The sequence below is a fragment of the Phaenicophaeus curvirostris genome, chromosome 18, assembly GCF_032191515.1.
Source record: "Phaenicophaeus curvirostris isolate KB17595 chromosome 18, BPBGC_Pcur_1.0, whole genome shotgun sequence".
NCBI classification, from domain to species: Eukaryota; Metazoa; Chordata; class Aves; order Cuculiformes; family Cuculidae; genus Phaenicophaeus; species Phaenicophaeus curvirostris.
In genome coordinates this window covers 9,153,697-9,171,517 of record NC_091409.1, presented here as the reverse complement: position 1 = coordinate 9,171,517, position 17,821 = coordinate 9,153,697, and the positions used below count along the sequence as shown (strand labels likewise).

Genomic DNA, 17,821 nt, shown 5'->3' with positions numbered 1-17,821 from the left:
GCAGCTGGGCAGCCTCTCTGCTGGACACAGCCACGCCGATGTCGGGATGGGACCCAGCACCTCACAGACCCCTGTGCAGAGCTCAGCTTTTGCCTCTGGCTTTGACTGACTTTTGTTTTACTAGACTTTCCCCACCTGCCAGGAGCAGGAGCATGGTGCAGTCAGGCACATGAGAGGGATGCGGGGACTGGCCAGGACTGTCCTGGCTCCCATGGACTGCACAGGGCAGCACTGAGACTTTGTCACCTGTGGTGGCTTTGGGAAGGGGTGGACAAAGGCAGCCACACGGGCCATCCCGTCACCCCCGGAGGGTGACGGGATGGCCCGTGTGGCTGCCTTTGTCCCATCCTGCGCCCACAGGGGGAAGGCAGCGGCCAGGAGCGGAGCAGGATGGGGCTGGGTGGCACTCATCAATTGGCACCACACAGCACGGCCAGGCAGCACTTTGTTCCGTGGCGGTGAGACGGGCACGGCAGCTGCCTGCTAAAATGGGAAGAACGGCAACTGTGACAATGACGGTGAACCTGCTGCTGCTCTGGCACCGAGGGGACAATGCGGCGCCAGGAACCCGCGTCAGCGACAAAGCGGATCAGGGATACGAAGCGGGGGTTTGCAGAAGGTGAAATATGGGCAAAACGGGCTGTATTTAATTGTAAACTCCAAGAAGCAGAAGGAAGAGTGGTAGATGCAACATGCTCGGATTTCAGTAAAACATTTGACAACTGTTCTGACGCCAGCTGCCAAATCGATTCCGAGCGGCTCAGTTGTCAACACAGGCATATGGACAAAACCCAGGCAGCCCAGGAATGGCAAGCGGCCTGGCCGCCAGCCGGGGAGCCGCAGGGCTGCACCACCCCTGGGGCCTCTAAAAACTTCTCCTGTGGGTGCAGGTGCCACGAGAGGGGAGGATGGAGAGAGCGGCCGTGCTGCCAGGGCAGAGGCAGACACGAGGAAGGGCCCAGCACAGAATGCGTTTAAGGCCTCCGGGGCCCTGCTACGCACAGTTCTCCTGCCTACCTTGTTTACTTTACTTATATTTCAGTAATTTGCTGATTACCCCTTTTTAACTAACCAGCAGTGATGAATCAGCAGTGCAGGAGACGGTGGAAGCCAGCGGCCTTGGACCATGGCTCCAAGGTTTCAGGTTCTGGGAAGGAAGCCACAGGATCCCTCCAGAAGGGAAAGAAAACAACGGCGGCGGCAGCAGCAGCACTTCTGGCAGGCAAGGAGGGGCCAGTGAGGCCGCAGCCGTGGCTGCTGGTGCTTCAGCAGCTCCAAACACATCCTGGAAAGGCCGCTGATGATACCGAAGCCCTGTGGGAACAGCAACCACGGCTCTGACCTGGGCGCGAGACACAACACACGGGACAGGGAGCACATGGCACAGCTCGGTGCCACAGTCGCTCCAGCCTGCATGGGCAACAATGGCCTGGGGGGCACAAGGAGGGCAGCGGTGCCCCACAGAGAGGCAGTGGGAACACGGCAGGCTGGGGCCACGGGTTCAGCCGCGGTCTTGGTGGCCACAGAAAACAGCCCTTTATCCTACAACGCTGCCACCAGCAGCCTGGGAAACAGAGATCCCGCAGAAACAGGCTCCGCACAGAAGCGCTCACGCCTGGGCACGCGGCAGAGGGGCCAGAGCGGTGACCAGTGAGAAGCCGTCCCAGCTGGCGGCCACCCCAGTACAGAGCAGTCCCCAGGGAGAGCTCGGGGCCGGCTCTTTGGGAGACCTGCTGCTGGGAAGGAGCCGAGCAGTGAAGCAATCTGGTGTGAAGAAAAACCCATTTCCTGCAGCAAGGGTTGTTTTGCTCAACGCTTACAGAATGTGCTGATGCAATGGCGCTTCCCAGGTGGGATATAAATATGAGTCTGGTTGATGTGGATTAATGCCCTACAGCTACACAAACATGGCCAGTGATGTTTTCTTTAGAAAGAAAAAAGGAAACAAGGAAGAACAAACAGCACAGATGACAAAATCTGTGACCGTGAAAGCACTGGGGCTCGGGTTGCAGGGAGGCTGGAGGGGACAGCCCTGGGCACAAGCACTCCACACAAGCCACTACCTATTCTGGGATGCTGAGTGAAGGCATGAGCTCAGGGAGAAGCTATGGTGGGAGCAGGGGAAGCCTGGGCTGGACAAACCGCCTCTGGGGATGGAGCCACCCAGAGTGGCTGTGGGACAGTGACCAGAGCAGGACCCTGGCCCAAGTGGCCCAGTCAGCACACTCTTGCCCCACCTGAAGTGGCATCTTCTCTGGTCACAGCTCCATCCAGGCACTGTGTCCAGGCTGGAGGATGTGGAGCTGGGAACCCTTCCACCTCCTGGGGCAGCCTGCATCGAGGCTCATCCACCCACCTACTAAAAATCAGCTTTGTGCCCTCTTGGCTCTTACCGCTCGGTTCCCCAGGCACGAGCGCTTGTGTTGTCTGCTCAGCCGTTCCCAAAAGGCCTTTAACCTGGCACTCGCCCTGCTAAGGTATTTGGACAAACAGCCCACACGTGCCGCATCCATTTTTGGAATCTCTTAAGTCTCTTGCTGAGATTTGTGTTTTCTTTGGCCCTGAAGCAATTTCAGGCACGGGAGCTGCAGTGGCAGACCACGATCAGAGTGGAGCTGCGCCTCCAGAGCAGAGCACAGGAGCTGCACTTTTGCCTGGCTTGGTAATCCTTTGCTTGCCCCTGCTCCGGGGCACACAGCATTTGTTAAAATAGCAGGTTACACATCTCAGGAAAGCTCTTGCCGGTACAATCCTCTGGGACAGGGTCACAGGGAAGATGTAAGACACTTTCCATTGGCTGAGCCAGCATCAGGAGGGTCCGCCTGGCCCCCAAGCCTGCCAGAGCTCAGGCTGCTTTGCACTGGCACCATCATCCGTTGGGAAAATTTTTCACTTGTTTCAGCTGCTGACTGAAGACAGAGAAGGAACCTGCTAGGCTGACAAAAATCCATCCCATTTCCTCCACCTGGGAGGCAGCATTTGCCAGGGGTTTCTCCGACCTCCACCCAGCCCCAAACAGAAACATGGAGTTTTCCCCAACAGGGAACACCGAGACCGGTTGCAGACAGCACTGGGGTCCCCCAGCAGCAGCTATAGGGAGAATACATTGAAGAGGGGACATTGTCCCCAGGATCCCCAGTATCTTCCCTGGCTCCCCTTCCTGCCTAGCCACAGCAGAGCTACGCAGGGTGGCTTTAAAGAGGAGCAGTGAGGGGAGGAAAAAACAGCTCAGCGGTCTCTCTTAGCACAACAGAATCCACAGCACCCAGCGCTGCAGCAAGAAGGCTCCTGTGCCAGCCCCATCACAGCTCCCACCAGCCCAGGATGGGCTTTGCTGCTGCCATCACCCTGTGATGGATGAGGGCATAAACACATAAAAGGATGTGTTTAATTAGCTTGAAAAAGAGCCGGAATATGCACACGTGCCAGGCTAGCGTTTCAGCAGCAGCTCCTTGGCTGCCTCTGCCAGGCACATGGCGGCTCCGGACAGACGCAAGGGACCTGCAGAGCCCCACAGATGAGCCCTAGGCTGAAGGGGGACAAACCCAGCCACTACCCACCTCCCTAGTACCACAAACAGTGCTCGGCGCTGACCCAGCCCACCCACTGGTCCATCAGCCCCTTGGGTTCCTGGCAGGGTCATTTGCACTCGCCGGCTGTGCCAGGCAGGACACTGTCTGTCCTTCTGCACCTGGCACCATATCAGCACCAGCTCTACAACCGAGACAACACAACTGCCTGCCCAGACCTGCGCTGGATGGAGCCGCACTGCGGGCTGACGTGCTCCTGGTCATCCCAGGACTCGGGATGCAGAACCTTGGCACCTCACTCAGCAAGCGCGCCCTGTCCGTGCTGGAAAAGCAGCCAGGTTCAGCGCAAGCATGTCCCAGCCTGGGAAGAGCACAGGGACGGCACAGACCTCATTGCTCTCTCCAACTACCTGAAAGGAGGTTGTGGAGAGGAGGGAGCTGGGCTCTTCTCCCAAGTGACAGGGGACAGGATGAGAGGGAATGGCCTCAAGCTCCGCCAGGGGAGGTTCAGGCTGAACATTAGGAAAAAATTTTTCCCGGAAAGGGTCATTGGGCACTGGCAGAGGCTGCCCAGGGAGGGGATTGAGTCACCTTCCCTGGAGGGGTTTAAGGGATGGGTGGATGAGGCGCTGAGGGACATGGTTTAGTGTTTGATAGGAATGGTTGGACTCGACGATGCGGTGGGTCTTTTCCAATCTGGTGATTCTATGATTCCAGAAAAAGAGTGGGATAGAGCCACAAGCCATTCGAGCCAGGGGTTCGTTAAAGGAATCATCACGGAGCAGGGCAGGATGGGCCAGGAGAGGCCGCGACCCGGCTCCCACACGCCGCGGAATCCGGAGGCCGGAGAACACGGCTCAGGAGGGGCCGGCAGAGCCCGCCGCTCGCCGGGAGCCCCCCGGTCCCCGCACGGGCACCGATAGCCAGCGCGGCCCAGCCTGTGCTGCCAAACCGACACCGGGACGAGCCGGATACCGAGGGGAAAGGCGCAGAACGGCCCAGGGCCGAGGGGGACCGGGGGGCACCAGGACTGCCCCGCGGTCAGGCTCCCTCCCGCCGGCGGCGGGGCCGCCACTTCCGCCTCTCAGTGACGTGACGGGCGCCTGCGCGCGCGACGCCGACGCTCAGGGCCCGGGCGCCGCTTCGTGACGTCATGACGTAAACAATCATCACCCCCTCCGCGCTCCCTCCGCGGAGAAAATAGTCCCGGTGGGACGGCGCGGAACCCCCTTCCCCCATCGTCCCGCTGACGGCGGACACCGCCGCTCGATGTCGGGAGGCGGCGGCGGGGGCGGCGAGCGGGGTGAGGAGGGGTAAGCGGTAAAGCGATCGCCGGGGCGGGGGCCGCGGTAAGTAGTCCCGGCGCGACGCGGCCGAACTGCTGCGCGGTGGCCATGGCGGCCGCCGTGGTGCCGGGCCGGGCGGCGGCGCAGCGGGGCCGCGGCGGGCAGGGTGAGCGGCGCGGGCGGGTGGGTGGCGGCCGCGGCGACGCTGGCACCGTGTTCCCCCTTCGCGGTCGGCGGCGGCAGCGGCGGCGCGCCCCGTTCCGGCACCGCGGGGCCGCCCCGCCGTGTGCGCGCGCGCGGAGGCGGGGGAGCCAAGATGGCGGCGGGGGCGCGGGGCCGGGGCCGCCGCGGGGACCCCCTGACGGCGGCGGCCCCTTCCCCTTCCTCGCAGGCGGAGCGTAGGCGGCCCCGGCACGGCGGGCATGGAGGAGAATGCGGTGCAGAGCAGCAGCGACGCGGCCCCGGCGGCGCGGGAGGAGCCCTCGGAGAGCGGGTTGGGCGTCGGCAGCTCCGAGGCCGTGTCCGCCGACAGCAGCGACGCCGCCGCCGCCCCCGGCACCCTCTCCTCGGCCGACGACTCCGGCGTGGGGCAGAGCTCCGACAGCAGCGGCGGCGCCCTGGTAGGAAACTCGCGATGGGGAGAGGGCACCGACCTGGGGAGGGGAGAGCGGCTTGTGGGAATCTCTCCTGGCGCTTCTGGCAGGCCGAACCGAGCAGCCAGCCCTGCTACTCACTGCTGAGTGTTTGCGTGCCGGTTGGAGAAAGAGAACTTCCCTTGGGAGCTAGAGCATCCCTGGAGGCCGCAGGTCTATGGCAATTTCAAAGGAGTTCTATGAGAAACGCAGTTGCAGAATGTTTTGAGTTGGAAGGGACCTTAAAGATCATCTAGTTCCACCCCCCCGCATGGAACACCTGCAGTTTTCTGGTAGTTCTGTGGTGATGCCACAGTTGTTGGCTTACACTGGCTGTTCTGAGGGCCTAGCCCAGTAAAAATCTCTCAGCTGAACCCTTCTGGCTTCTTTTTTCTCCAGGAAGAGGTGTCAGAGAGCAGCTCCAGCACAGATGCTATTCCTCAGATTTACTTGCCAGACTCATCCTCCATTGCCCAGTCCACCTTGGTCTCCAGTGTTTCTACTGTGAGCCAGTCCATCATGGTGTCAGACTCCCCACAAGTCCTGGTCCACTCTAGTGTTATCAGCGACGGAGCCACGATTGTGTCGGACTCCACTGCGTCCACTTCCTCAGACCTCGGTTCTGCCATCGACAAAATCATCGAGTCCACCATCGGGCCTGACATCATCCAGAGTGAGCACAGGTTCCATCCTTGGAGCCAGACCTTTTCACTGCTTCCCACGTGTGTCTGAACCCGGGAGAGCCCCAGGGACTTTGCAGCTCCTGTGCCTGGCAGTTACCGCTCTGCTCTCCTCCCTGCAGGTTGCATTGCCGTGACCAGCGCGGAGGATGGCGGGGCAGAGACTACGCAGTACCTCATTCTGCAGGGCCCCGATGATGGTGAGGGTGTGCTCTTTGGTGGTTGGTGGTGCCGGTCTCTGACTCTGAGCCTGTATGGCGAGAGGGTCCCCCTGTGCCTGTACCAGAGTCCCTGTGGGTGTGGGAGCTTCTTACTAAGCCTTTTGCCTGGGTGCAGTTGGGCTGGGGGCTGGGGGTCTGCTCCCTGGCTGAGCTGGTTTTGGTGTTCCAGGTGCTCCCATGGTGTCACAGATGGACACCTCTGCTCTGGCCAACAGCTTGGCCATAGAAGCTGTTGCTGATGGCCCTACCTCCACGTGCCTTGACCAGCCCGGCCCTTCAGAACCTTCTGAGCAGATGGAAGTGCTGGAGCTGCCCACACAGCCGGATCAGGCCCGAGAGGCGGACGGTGGGGAGGAGCTGGAGCAGCCAGACATGGAGGCCCTGGAGGAGATGATGGAGGTGGTGGTGGTGCAGCAGTTCAAGTGTAAGATGTGCCAGTACAAGAGCGTCTCCAAGAAGACGTTGATTAACCACATGAAGGAGCGGCACTTCCAGCCAGGTGCGTGCAAAGGGTTGTGGAAAACCTGTCTCCTTGCAGACAGGCTCTGCGCTCTCTGGGAAGAAACACTGAATGGAGCATGAGTGTAAGGAGCCGTTTCCCACGCAGACTGGTGAGTTCTTGCTCTGTTTTCTTGGCAGTGGGTTCAGCTCTGGCTTTGAAGAAAGGACATCCACAGAAGGGGGGATCTGCTCCAAAGACTGCAGAAGAGGAGGCCCCAGAAGAAGAAGAAGAAGATGATGATATTGTGGATGCTGGTGCTATTGATGACCCTGAAGGTAGGACTCGACCTCCCCACACCTGAGGTGTCTTGGTCTTTTCCCGGTCTCTGAAGTTCTGAGCTGCTTGCCTGCAGAGGACAGTGACTACAACCCGGCGGAGGATGAGCCTCGAGGGCGACAGCCCAAGTACAGCCGCACTGTTCCCACATCCAGTGAGGAGAGGCCGCGTCGGCGCCCAGGGAGACCCCGCAAGTTTCCTCAGCTGGAGGATGCATCCCAGGACTTGCCTGAAGGTGAGGGAAGCGGGAGGCAGCAGCCCCGTGCTGGGCTGGAGCAGGGAGTGGTACGTGAGCTTCTGGGAGGCAACAGGGAGGGCATATGACAGAGCTGTGCTGTGTTCTGTCAAGCAGGAGGGGAGGTGGAGCCATTGGTGACATCCCAGAGCACACTGAGCTGTGAGCTGCAGAACTCGGAAGCGGCCAGTTCCTCTGGCCTGGAGAACAAGACCAGCGAAGGCCTGGCAGAACCCAGTATCAGCCAGTCCGACTCTGAGAACAAGGACCCTTGCTCCAACAGCGGCCCCGAGGAGGCAGATGTCGTCCCCAGGAGGCGTGGGCGGCCCTCCCGACGCTTCCTGGGCAAGAAATACCGCAAGTACATGGGGCACAGGTGAGGGGTGTGTGCTGAGCGGCGCTGGGCCCTCTGGCCTCTGCCCAGGGCCGGTCCAGCCCCGTCTGCGGCCTCCGCCCTGAGCCCTGTCCTCCTCCTGCAGGTACTACTACAAGTCGCCCAAGCCCCTGATGCGGCCTTACCTTTGTCGGATATGTGGCTCGCGGTTCCTCACACACGACGATCTGCGTTTCCATGTCAACTCACATGAGGCCAATGATCCACAGCTCTTCAAGTGTCTTCAGTGCAGCTACCGCTCACGGCGCTGGTCTTCCCTCAAGGTGAGTATCTGCTGCCTGCTCCACTGCTTGCTGGGGAGGCTGTTGGCCCCAGCTCTCACAACTCCTGCTCTGCTCCGTGTAGGAACACATGTTCAACCACGTTGGCAGCAAGCCCTACAAGTGCGAGGAGTGCAATTACACCAGCGTCTACAAGAAGGATGTCATCCGGCACTCCACGGTGCACAGCCGGGACAGGTAAGGGAAACACAGCCTGGCAGACTATCTTGCAGCCTGGCTGAATGGCACTAGCACTGCCTGCCCTGCTCCGGGAGGGCAGCTGTGCCAGCTCCTGGCCTCCAGCCCTTCCCAGAACAGGCAGTTTTTGGTGTCTGGGAGCTCAGGCTCTGGATGTGGCTGACCCGAAGGGGTTTTCTTTCTCTTTCAGGAAAAAGAGAGCTGATCCGGTGAGTTTGAGTCCCCTCTTGGCTTGTTGCTCGGCACTGTTATGTGGGAAGAGGCATGTCTGGGTCTTCCACAAATGCTTGATGCCTCATTGAAGGCAATGTTTCTGGACCCACCCTGAGGAAAGGCAGCCCAGGTCCTGCAGTGGGGAGAGGGTAAGGAAACTGCTGAGCCGCTCCCAGGTGAGCTCATCCTCATGCTTTCCCTCCAGCCCCCAAAGCTGAACTCCTTCCCATGCCCTGTCTGCAACCGAATCTACCCCATGCAGAAGAGGCTCACACAACATATGAAGACACACAGCACGGAGAAGCCACACATGTGTGACAAGGTGAGGGGAGGCACTGCCTAGGAAGGGGCTGGCAGCGAGTGAGGCTGGACGGGAGGCGAACACTGCTTTGCTTTGTCTCACTGTAGTGCGGGAAGTCCTTTAAGAAGCGCTACACCTTCAAGATGCATCTGCTGACGCACATCCAGGCTATCGCCAACCGCAGGTAGGAGCCTGGCAGCAGCTCTAACAAGGCCTGTGTCCCAGCTGCCCCTTGGGGGGGCGAACAGGTGGTCCCTGCTGCCTGTGTGACAGGGGTGTTGTCCTCACAGGTTCAAGTGCGAGTTCTGTGACTACGTCTGTGAGGACAAGAAGGTCCTGCTTAACCACCAGCTGTCACACATGAACGATAAGCCCTACAAGTGCAGCTTCTGCAAGTACTCCACCTTTCGGGAGGACTTCCTGGTCTCACACATGGCTGTCAAGCACACAGGTGAGGAGTTGCCTGCCTGCCCCGCCCCTGATGTCCTACATCCCTGCTTGTTCAAGAGGCGGTTAGAGCCCAGCTCCTGTCTGTGACCTTGCCTCCTGTATCCCGCAGGAGGGAAGCCGTTTGCTTGTGAGTTCTGTCACTTCACCACCAAGCACAAGAAGAACCTGCGCTTGCACGTGCACTGTCGCCATGCTGACTCCTTCGAGGAGTGGTCACAGAAGCACCCCGAGGAGCCACCCTGCCGCCGTCGCCCCTTCTTCACCCTGCAGCAGATCGAGGAGCTGAAGCAGCAGCACAGCCAGGTGCAGGCCTCGTCTGAGCCAGAGGCCAGTCCGGTGAGTGCTGCTGCTCACGCCACAGCTCCTCCTGGTAGGAGGGCTCACCAGCCCTGGCCGTGATGTCAGCTCTCTTTCTCATGCAGCCGCCTCTTGGCCCTGTCACCTACCACGCGGTCCAGGCTGTTGCAGAAGCAGAGCCCCCCATCCTCTCACAGGATTCCCTGGAAGGAGCCACCATCATCTACGAACAAGGCGAGTGAGGTCCCGGGGCAAGGGCAGAGGTTGAGGATGGGGAGGAGTTGGGCCAGCATGCACCTGACCCTCTTCTCCTGACCTAGCAGGTGTGGCTGAATCAGCAGAACTGGCCACACAGACCGCCCTGGATCTCCTGCTGAACATGAGCGCGCAGCGGGAATTAGCCACAGGGTCGCTGCAGGTGAGGGGGCTGCGATGGGGCCGTGCTTGCTGGAGGAGGGCTTCCCAGCTCTCTGCAGTTCCACAGCTGTGTTCCTCTTGTGGAGCATTGCCTTCCTCCGGCTGAGCTGCTGTCCCCTTGCAGGTGGCAGTGGTGAAGCCAGGTGATTCGGGAGAGGTGCAGGCCCCCGATGAGCAGCAGGGGCAGGAGGAGGGGACAGAGGTGAGCTCTGAGGAGCAACAGCAGAAACTGGTGACGCTGCACATGGCAGAGCCTGGGGAGGCGTTGGTGCAGGAGGCCTACGAGGAGGCAGCCCTGGGTGGCTCGGAGCTGCAGCAGATCACGATCCCCTTTGGTGGAACAACGGAGTACAGCATCATCACACCCATCAGTGAGGAGATTCAGGCTCCAGGCACGCTGTACAGGTCAGCCACGTGGGAGGAGTGGGGCGGCAGAGGTGCTTCTGAAGAACACTTCAGCAGTGGGGAGGACAAGGCAGATCCCCCTGACCCCGTCCTCTCCAGCAGTGAGGAGGAGAGCCCTGCAGAGACCTCCCATGCTGTCGTGGTGAGCGAACCTGTGATGACAGAGGAGGCTCTGAGTGACCCTAACAATCACTATATCATGTCGTCAGGTGTCCCAGGGAGCCAATTCCATCACATAGAGGTAAGGAGTTGAGCTTTGCCCCTCCCGTCTCAGGCAGCAGTGTGAGCCAGTGTGACTGGGTGTTTCTCTCTTAGCCCCTCAGCGGGGACGCTGCCCTTCCCTCACCTTCAGAGGGCCAGGAGGCACAGCCCAGTGGTGTCAAGTGGCCTCTGGTGCAGTGTATAACGCGGCAGCTCCAGAAGGACTCGTCCCCAGCTTCCGAGGGGCAGGAAATCTCATCCCCAAAGGTCAAGTGGCCTGCACTCCAAGGCATGACCAAGAAGCTCTCGTGCAAGGTTTCCACAGCCAAGAAGCTCTCGTGCAAGATTTCCACAGCCAAAAAGTTTTCATGCAAGATTTGCACAGCCATGTTCACAGGGAGAGCAGAAATGGAGAGTCACAAGAGAGCCCACATTGGGCCCAGCACCTTCAAGTGTCCCGACTGTCCATTCACTGCAGCCCTCTGGCCGGAGGTCCGGGTAGGTTCCCTGGAACCGCGCAGCCCCGGGAACAAGACGTTTGGAGAAATGGAGGTGTCTTACCCTAAGCTTGTCCTTCCACCCCTAGAGCCACATGGTGCAGCACGCCAGCCTGCGGCCACACAAGTGCATACACTGCAGCTTTGCCTCCAAGAACAAGAAGGACCTGCGCCGGCACATGCTGACACACACCAACGAGAAGCCCTTCGCCTGCCAGGTCTGTGGGCAGAGGTGAGTCACGACTGCTGGTTTTTGCTGCTTCGAGAGATCCCCTAGAGCTCCCTGAGGCTCAAGATGAGACGGGATATTGGCTGGGAGCCTGCCCTGCCCCGGGAGCAGGCCCCTGGTAGAGGGAACTCTGCCCTTGGGACCTGCTCCTGCCACAGGTTGGCCCTTTGTCTCCAAGGAACTTTTGCACAGGGAGGTTCAGTACTTGGGCACTGACAGAAGCATTCTGGGAGTTGGCACAGGCCGTGTCTCAGGATGTGCTCTTGGTGCCCATGGCCTGCGTCTGTGGAAAGCGTGGGGGCCCTGTGCTGCCCATGGCAAACTCCACCATGCTCTCATTCATCTTGCAGGTTCAACCGCAATGGACACCTCAAGTTCCACATGCAGCGTTTGCACAGCTCAGAGGGGAAGAGGCCGGGGGTGCCTGCTGCTGCTGCCCAGCAGACCATCATCCTCAACAGTGATGAGGACACACTGGCCACCCTGCAGAGTAAGCAGTGTCCCAGGATCAGGGCTGGTCTGTGGGTTTCCTGTGGCCAGAGCCCTGTGCGGGCTGAGGTGGGTCAGGGCTGGGAGGTTCCTGCTGAAGCCTGGGACTGCCCACTGCAGCAGGATATGGTAGGTGCTGAGACAAGGGCTGAGTGCAGAAACCTCTGCTGGGGAGGCATTGGCTGTTGTGCTGTGTGGAACTCAAGGTCCTGTGTTTCCTCCAAGGGAGTCCCCATAGGTCGATGTGTGGTGGGAGCTGGGGTGCTATGAGCAGCTCGCAGCTGAGATGGGAAGCAGATCACAGCCTGATGTGGGGTTGTGATTTGACATGGAGTTGGGTTGGAAGGGACCTTAAAGCCCATTAAGTTCCACCCTCCTGCTGTGGGCAGGGACACTTCCCACTGGATCTGGTTGCTCCAAGCCCTATCCAGCCTGGCCTTGAACACCACCAGGGATGGAGCAGCCACAACTTCTCTGGGCATTCTTGGCAAGGGCCTCCCCACCCTCACAGCAAAACATTTCTTCCTGAGATTTCATCTCAATCTCCTCTCTTTCCACTGAAAATTGTACTCCCTTTTCCTATCCCTGTGCTTCCTGATCAAGAGCTCTTCCCCAGCTTTCCTGAAGCCCCTTTTTGTACTGGAAGCTGCCCTAAGGTCTCACTGGTGATGCTAGGAATGTGGTTTAGCCACTGTGAGCAGAGCTAAGAGAATGTCCTGCGCTCCTCACTGAGGCAGTCACTGGACAGGGGCTGCTTGGGCATGGATCCAGCCAGCAGCCCCAGTATGTCCATATTGGCTTTCTCCATCGCAGCGGCTCTGCAGTCCGGCCAGGCCGTGCTGGCTCCCGAGCGGCTGCAGCAGGCGCTGGGGCAGGAACACATCATCGTCGCGCAGGAGCAGAGCGTCCCGAGCCAGGTACGTCAGACCCGTTGGTCACATCCTTCCGCCCCGTGCAGCTGGTCCCTGAGAGCCTTGTGTGTCCCCTCCTCTTGGAGGGTTTGCGGTCAGGCCCACCCCACTAACAGCACCGGGTGCTTCGTGCCCTGCAGGAGGAGGCTACATACATCCAGGAGATCACAACAGCCGACGGGCAGACGGTGCAGCACTTAGTGACCTCTGATAACCAGGTGAGGGGGAAAACATCCCAGGAACCCAAAGGTTCTGCTGGAGCGGAGAGAGCTGGGGGCAGGAGGGAGGAGGTGAGGTGGAAGCGGGCACAAAAGGCAGATGAGTATAAGGGGGGAGTAGGTGAGCAGTGGTGACATTTTTGGGTCTGAATCCCTGTGTTTGCAGGTTCAGTACATCATTGCCCAAGACAGCGTACAGCACTTGCTTCCCCACGAGTACGTTGTTGTCCCAGAGGGGCATCACATCCAGGTAAACCACCGGCTGCCTGTGGATGGGGCGCACGAGGGGGCTGTGCAGGACTGGGCCTCTCCTGCTCCCTGTGGCTTGCTGCCCTCAAGTCACAGCCTGTCCCAGGGGCCGGGGTGCCAGCCCTCGCCCTGCCTCACTGTGGCTCTTGTCCCCAGGTGCAAGATGGCCACATCACCCACATCCAGTATGAGCAGGGCAGCCAATTCCTCCAGGAGCCACAGGTGAGGGGCCAGGCATGGCAGCTGGAGCTGTGGGGTGCCCTGTGGTGGGCTCTGAGCACACACCTGGCGGGGTGTGAAAGAAGGTGCAGGTGGGTGGCTGTGGCCAGAGCAGCGCTCCCTCCCCAGTCCTGGGCTCTCCTGTTCTCCCGCAGATCCAGTACATGCCTGTCTCACCGGAGCAGCAGCTGGTCACCCAGGCGCAGCTGGAAGCAGCAGCACACTCAGCTGTCTCAGGTAGGGCTGGGATTTTGCATGGCTCTGGCCTTCCCGTCCAGCTCCGGGTAGCCTGTAGTGCCTGTGAGCAACCACGGAGAGGCCATGGGATCCGCACAGTGCTGCCTGTGGAGCTTTCCCGTTGCTGTAGCCGGCAGGGCTGGCAGCAGCTGTGGGAAAGGGCTGGCTGGGTGAGGCCAGGTTCCCACCTTACTGCCTGCCTCGCTCTGGTTCTGGGAAAGCAGCCTTGGTGTCCGAGGGAGATCATACTGGTCCTGGTGTGTCAGTTCTGGAACAGTACCGTCTCCCTTCGCTGGAGACGAGTTGCCATGCTGGAAGGTGCAGTAGCTTCCACGGGGTGGAGACAACCTGGTGCGTGGTTGCAGAGTTAGTGGAGCCAAGCCCCTGTGCTCGTGTTGTTGGGTATATGCTTTCCCGGGAAGCAGTGGGTGAGGGTGGACAGGGCCCTGGGCAGCTGAGGGCTCAGCTGTGGAGAGAACTGACCCTTCTCCTCCACAGCGGTGGCTGACGCTGCGGTGGCCCAGGCGCAGGGCGTGTTCAGTGCCGAGACGACGGCTGAGCAGATCCAGCAGCTGCAGCAGGGGATCCACTACGATGTCATCACGTTGGCGGACTAGCACCGGGGCCAGGCCCAGCTGGCACTGGGACACGTGTGCGGAGCAGTGCGGCTGCACCAGGCCCCGGCCGCCTCAGCCAGCAGTTGCCTTATCACTTTGGGGCTACAAGGGATGAGCCTGAGCATGCCGCTCACTCGGCCTTGCACCGCGAGCATCCTGCGTATCCTCCCTGGGACAGGCAGCCACCTCCAGCAGGGACTGTGTTGAGCGGCAGGGGTTGAGCGTGCAGCTGCTCTCTTTACCCGCTGCACTTGGTGTGAAATCCCTTTTTCTCAATCATGTCTGCATGAGCCAAACTCAGCTCGGCATCAGCCTGGCCCACAAAGACCCTGGGTGAGCACCGCAGGGCTGGACACAGGCAGGCAGGACGGTGTGAGGGGTGCGGCCCTGCGCTCCCTGCAGTCCTGGTGCACGGGCAGCGCTCTCGCCCTCGGCTCCACTGGCCTGCGGGCAGGCAGCAGCAGGGCTTTGGCCTGGAGGAGCCCAGCGGGAAGAGGCGTGAGGGGAAGATGTTCTATTTTTCTTCTGCAGAGGGATGGACTCAAGTTGGTTTGTAGGTGGTTTTGGGGGAGGGGTTCGATTCTGATGTTCTCAAGCTTTGATTATGCCTATGAATAAAAAGGGATTGGAACCTGCCTGGACCCTGTCCCTGCTCCTGTGCCCACCCCACCCTCCCTCCTGCAATCCCACTGGCAATTCCCCCTGGGCCAGAGGGGTCCTGGAGCCAGGGCTGGGCAGGTCCTGCTGCTGGCAGCCCCGTGCTGTCGCCGTCCTCTTGCTGGAATGACCTTGACTTCTGGGAAGCAAGCCGGGCATCTGGTCCAATGCGGGGCTGGGGCTGGCGCCATGAAATCAAGTGAGTGGTAAACAGCCTAAATCCCGTGTAACGGCCCCGAACTACACCGGGCGCCCCTCCCTGAGCCGATCGGCTGGAAGTGTTTACATGTGATTATAACAGCTAATCCCGCAGGTTTAGTTCTGTGCTCCTGTGCATTAAACTGATTATCTGCGGAGGGGAAAAACGCTCGGAGCCACCCAACTCCAGCCAGAGCTCTGTGGCAGGGGCAGTGCTGGGGGGCTGTGACCCGAATGCGGGTCTGGGTCGAGCACCAGGCTCAGAACTGGGCTCCTGGTCCTGCTGGTGCCAGGGACTGATCTGATACATGCCCAGCAGCATGGGGTGGCCCTGCATCTTCCTGCGGCAGCAGCCACTCTGAGTTGAAGCCCTGTGTCCCGCTGCCCGCGCAGCGATGTCCCAGCGGTGCCCAGCTGTGCCTGCCGGCAGCCCTCCCTCCCCAGCTGTGCGGCGCGGGGCTCAGGCACGCCGCACAATCCACAGGCGCTTTCCTAGATTACAGCCCCATTATCTAATAAAGCGGATCCCCGGTGCTGCCAGCGGCACTGATCATGGCTGGAGGAGTCCTGTGGGGACAAGGTTATGGGGCCACAGCAGGGCCATGGTCGTGCGTCGTCCCGTCCGTCTATCCATCCGTCCCCTCCCAGCTGGCATCCTGGCTGCCCCATGGCCTCCATGGGCATGGGACAAACCCAAGGTGGGAACGGTGCTGGGGTGGCTCCCAGACACTGCGTGTGGAGCTCTGGGCGCTGCTGGGGCTCTGACTGTGGGGGACAGTGGGTCTCGGGGACCCTTAGTGCTGGCACTTTGGCCCTGGTCCCCCCTGCTGTCACCAAGGCCCTGCAGGGAGCCAGGGCTGCCGTGATGCTCCTCACACCGGTGACCTTCGCTTCCTGTCCCCGGCCAGCGCTAAGCGGGTTTGTTACATATTTAATATCCTGAGTGTTATTAGTCGGTATTTAATGACGGATACAACCTGTGGGATAATCCCAGTCTGAGCAGTGCAGCGGCCGCAGCCAGGGGGCTTGCCCAGTGCCCGTGGGGTTTGGTCCCTTCCCGAGCCAAGGGTCCCTGGGGCTGCAGGTCCCTTCCCCTGTGCCCCTTGGCTGCTGGGATTGGGCTACGGGTACAGTGGCGCTGGGGCTTGGGAGGATCAGGCGGAGCCGCGGGAGCAGCAGGCTCGGGGGCATCGTCCCAGGCCACACGCACGTGTTCTGCCAGCCCTTAGCTCCCAGCCCAGCTCGTGGTGGCGTGGGGAGCTCTGCCCACCCCTGCCCAGGGCCAGCCAAGCGCTGGGCTCACCGGTGGGACCAACAGTGCTCGGTGCTGCAGTGCCTGCAGCTGTTACACTGTGTCCCTCTGTGCGCTGTGTCCCCATGGCTGCGGGTGCCCGTGGGGCTCACGCCACGCTGTGCTGGGGCCACACAGGGTCCGAGTCTGGGGTCCTGGCATGGGTTCTGGCCCCATCCCGCCTGGTGGTGGCTGCGGGGACGGGGCTCCTGGCCATCCCCTGCGTGCCAGTGCCCAGGTGGGAGTGGTGTGTGGTGCCCCCATCCCTGCACCGCCCCTGGGTGCTAATACCCCCTAATCAGCTGTCACTCACCGGGACCCCGCTGCTATAAAACCCCCGGGCGCATCTCCCCGGCTTCTCTTCTGCACCATGGCAGCTCCTCAGGGTGACGGGAGCCCCGGCCGAGAGCCGGGGGGCTGCGGGGGACCCTGGGGCACCCTAAGAGTGCCTCCCCAAGCCCTGCTGCCCTGCCCCTGCCCCGTGCTGGCGGGGTACAGCCTGTTGCCACCCCAGCTCAGCCTCCTGGCACCCTCGGTAAGTGCCGCACCGCAGCTTCGGGGGCGCTGGGATGTGGGACCCCTGGGACAGGGCTGGGGTGATGGGGGTTGGGGTTGGAGAGCTGCTGCCTTGGGTTCCCTGCACCCCAGCACCTTGGGGCGCCATGTGCTGGGAACAGAGAGGACAAGGATGGGCACCCACTAGATGGGCAGCCAAGACCCCCAGCCCCTCTCCTCCAGCTGCAGGTGCCCCTGCCTCCTCCTGATGCCCCTGTGCCCCTCCAGGTCCCCCCAGCCTACGAGGTGGCACCGACGCTGCTGCCCCATGTGGGGCTGTGCCCGCCCTGCTGCTGGCAGCCCCTGCCCGCAGAGCCCGGCCGGGCGAAGGCGACGGCGGCGCGGGAGAGCACCGGGGCTCTGAAGGCCTGGCTGGCGCGGCACCCCCGGAACCCCTACCCCAGCAAGGGCGAGAAGGTGATGCTGGCTGTGGTCAGCAGGATGAGCCTCACCCAGGTCTCCACATGGTTTGCCAATGCCCGCCGGCGCCTCAAGAAGGAGAACAAAACGGGTTCTGTGCCGCGCAGCGCCTCCGACAACGAGGACAGTGAGGGCGAGGGGGTCCCAGCGGCAGCTGCCCCCGGCCCCAGCGCCGGGCAGGACGGGTGTGGGGGCAGCGCTCAGGGGGACCCTGGGGAGGGCAAACAGCTCCAGAAACCCAAGATCTGGAGCGTGGCGGCAATGCTGGCATCTTCCCCCACTGAGAGCGGGTGCCCCCCAGGGGTGCCAGCAGTGCTGGAGCAGGGGTAGGGCTGGGGCAGCTGTGCCCCCTCCTCAAGAGCCGAAGCTGTGGGGAGGGCTCAGCCCCGTGGCCGGGCAGGACAGACAGACATGGGACCTGGCACCTGCCCAGGCAAGGCGAGTGGGGGCTGTGGGCAGGAGGGATGAGGCTCACTAATAAAGGTGACTTTGTCTTGGGTCTCCTCGTGCTGCCTGTCTGTGGCAGGGATGCTGCT

The 17,821-nt window shown here is 61.3% G+C and overlaps 2 protein-coding genes across 8 annotated transcripts; both read left to right on the top strand.

Annotated features, from left to right (window-relative positions):
* Positions 1-4,879: 4,879 nt before the first annotated feature.
* ZNF335 (zinc finger protein 335) lies at positions 4,880-14,799 on the top strand. 7 transcript variants are annotated; one of them, XM_069871884.1, is made up of 28 exons: positions 4,880-4,982; positions 5,208-5,436; positions 5,848-6,121; positions 6,251-6,328; positions 6,519-6,848; positions 6,989-7,126; positions 7,204-7,362; positions 7,480-7,723; positions 7,842-8,019; positions 8,102-8,214; positions 8,405-8,423; positions 8,633-8,749; positions 8,836-8,912; positions 9,019-9,179; positions 9,288-9,514; positions 9,601-9,709; positions 9,799-9,893; positions 10,017-10,297; positions 10,400-10,538; positions 10,613-10,996; positions 11,085-11,227; positions 11,575-11,714; positions 12,527-12,630; positions 12,765-12,842; positions 13,009-13,092; positions 13,248-13,313; positions 13,466-13,547; positions 14,046-14,799. In XM_069871884.1, exons 2-28 carry the CDS (start codon positions 5,239-5,241, stop codon positions 14,162-14,164), a joined length of 4,137 nt encoding a protein of 1,378 aa, XP_069727985.1. In that variant the 5' UTR covers positions 4,880-4,982; positions 5,208-5,238; the 3' UTR covers positions 14,165-14,799. The 7 variants fall into 7 exon arrangements, with proteins under 7 accessions (XP_069727985.1, XP_069727984.1, XP_069727982.1 ...); XM_069871883.1 differs by having other exon boundaries at positions 10,397-10,538; XM_069871881.1 differs by having other exon boundaries at positions 7,480-7,738.
* A 1,881-nt stretch (positions 14,800-16,680) lies between these two features.
* On the top strand, positions 16,681-17,641 carry LOC138728623 (iroquois-class homeodomain protein IRX-2-like). The gene is made up of 2 exons (XM_069872124.1): positions 16,681-16,845; positions 17,094-17,641. Exons 1-2 carry the CDS (start codon positions 16,681-16,683, stop codon positions 17,613-17,615), a joined length of 687 nt encoding a protein of 228 aa, XP_069728225.1. The 3' UTR covers positions 17,616-17,641.
* Positions 17,642-17,821: the final 180 nt, after the last annotated feature.